This window comes from Euprymna scolopes, chromosome 12 (genome assembly GCF_053919585.1).
Source record: "Euprymna scolopes isolate OS-2025 chromosome 12, ASM5391958v1, whole genome shotgun sequence".
Classification (NCBI taxonomy): Eukaryota; Metazoa; Mollusca; class Cephalopoda; order Sepiida; family Sepiolidae; genus Euprymna; species Euprymna scolopes.
Genome location: NC_136493.1, coordinates 75,614,016 through 75,616,280, shown reverse-complemented (window position 1 = coordinate 75,616,280; position 2,265 = coordinate 75,614,016). Strand labels below are relative to the sequence as shown.

At 41.0% G+C, this 2,265-nt stretch overlaps 1 protein-coding gene and 1 pseudogene across 1 annotated transcript; both read right to left on the bottom strand.

Moving 5' to 3' along the window:
• Nucleotides 1–257: 257 nt before the first annotated feature.
• Nucleotides 258–390, bottom strand: LOC145291753 (U2 spliceosomal RNA; annotated as a pseudogene).
• A 473-nt stretch (nt 391–863) lies between these two features.
• LOC145291069 (uncharacterized) lies at nt 864–2,054 on the bottom strand. Its single transcript, XM_080136581.1, has one exon. It carries the CDS (start codon nt 2,052–2,054, stop codon nt 864–866), a length of 1,191 nt encoding a protein of 396 aa, XP_079992707.1.
• Between the last annotated feature and the right edge of the window lie 211 nt (nt 2,055–2,265).

Here is a 2,265-nt window from a genome sequence, read left to right as displayed (position 1 = left end):
GTTTCGACAGATTTGAAAACGATGATAAGATGAAAACAAGAGACATGTTCTGTCGGAATTATTTCACTAACAAGAAGAGGGGGGGTAAGAAAAGGAAGTAAGGGTTTGTAACAAAATGGTGACATTGCTTACAAGCAGTCTTTTCTTTCCTTGTAAAGGTAACAATTAACTGGTAACGTTTGCCGAATAACAGTACCTATTTACTATGCCTCCCCACGGGACAGAGTTAGACACCAGGGTCGTTTTTTAACGTGGAGAAAAGGTACAAAAATAAAAATTGTCTCAGTCGTGAAGGATTTCTCCTCCACCGAAAGAGAACAAGAAAATGAAGTGCAGCATCTGAAGAACAGATACTACACTTTGATCTTGACCAAAAGGCCAAGAATGGAGGGTTTTTGCCGAATAACAGTAACGCGGTAATCAGTCTAAGAGACGCCAACCGACTAGCAAGCTAGGTAACTAGCTTCTTAACTAATCACTAACCCATAGTGAGACAACTCCTTTTATACATCCTAACTCTCAGTGGCGAGAATTCCAACGTGATTTCCAATGAGATTAGAATGTCTATTTAACTTAGTAGGAAATAGATACCCAGTTTCTCCGTAATGGCAAAACAGCAGTTCAGTGTCTTTTCTTCCCTCCGACCCACCCCCGGTAAGTCAAATCAATTTCAATTCTTACACACATTCCCCACAACAACAAAAAAAGAAAAGATTCCTGATTAAGGGGAATAAAACAGTCAGTTTAAACCCTTGATAGGCTGGGTCTGCTCTTTAAACCTCGAGGATTGCAGTTATTACACCACCACTGTTCATCTTCTGGTGGTGCTTCTATTAGGCCCACGCAGTCGATCATCGCATGTATCACCAACCAAACCAATCATCGCATGTATCACATGCTATCATATGTCTAGTATCTTCTGGTCTGTTGCAGGCTGGACAGATCCAAATTATCATGCTCTCTCTCCTTTGTGGGTCAAGGCTCACATCTTGGGAGCTTGATGGTTCCATGTCTGTTGGGTCGGGTTCTTCTGGCTGTTGAGAGAATTCTAGAGGAAAGAGATGTTTGATGGAGTGCATGTCTATAGCTCCATTCCCTTTCTTCACCTTCACCATATGTACCAAATTATCACTTCCTCGGATTAGTTCGAGGACTTTACCTAGGGACCAAAAAGGCCTAGTCTTCAGAGGACTTTTAATGAATACTATATCTCCTGGTTTTATCTTATCTTCAAAAGAAGAGTCGGCTAGATTCAAGGTTCTTTCTCTGAGACTCAATAAGTAGTCTTCATTCCAAAGTTTCCTAAACTTTTTCAGACTGTCTTCCCGAGAACGCAGGGTTTGAATCAAGTCCCTTCGTGTAAGCGGGTCTATGGTTTCCAGGTCCTGGTCTTCAACCCTCATTAATATTCCACGACCAACATTGGCGTTCATGAGAGAGTTTGGAGTTAAAATGTCCAGCTCAGAGTCATCAGAGCTTATGCATGTCAGGGGGCGGCTGTTTACTGCCCTTTGAACGTCTGACAAAATGGTTAGTAGACCAAAATAGTCTACTTTTCCTCTTCCTATAGCTTTATATAGGCACGATTTTAAGGTCTTGATAGACCTTTCCCAGCTGCCACCGTACCAAGGAGAAAACAGTGGAATAGTACAATGTTTAAGGTCGTACGAGTTGAACCGTTCTTTAAATTCATCTGCTATCATCCCTTTGTTTATAATTCTGGCAGCAGCAGTAGATGTACGGGCATTATCCGAGTAAAGGTGAGTGGGGATTCCATTCACGTTTGTAAATCTGACAAAGGCCTGTATGAACGATTTTGCAGACATATCTGGTACCAGTTCTAAATGTACTGCCCTAATGCCCATGCATGTAAAAAGGACAATGTACATTTTATAGTCGCCATTTTTCCCTTTAACATAAATATGACTGGTAAAATCCACACCAGTATGTAAAAAGGGTTTGGAAAAATTCACACCGCGGTAGGTTGGTTGGATTAGGTGTTGAGAAGGAAACAGCATTAAACCTTTTACACTTGGCACAAGTATTAACCACATTCTTAATAGCCTGTCTGGCTTGTGGTATCCAGTAACCTGCTAATCTCACCTCATTTAATGTTGTGGCCAAGCCTAAATGTTGACTTCTTTGATGGCACTCTCGAATAATCAATTCTGTCAGACGATGCTTTTTTCCCAATAAAACCGGATTTGGAACTTCATATGGGTGATATACAGATTTTTTCTATTCTTCCTCTAGATCTTATAATGC

Excerpts from the sequence above, each read along its gene's own strand:
- LOC145291069 (XM_080136581.1), bottom strand. The coding sequence starts at position 2,054 with ATGTGGTTAATACTTGTGCCAAGTGTAAAAGGTTTAATGCTGTTTCCT.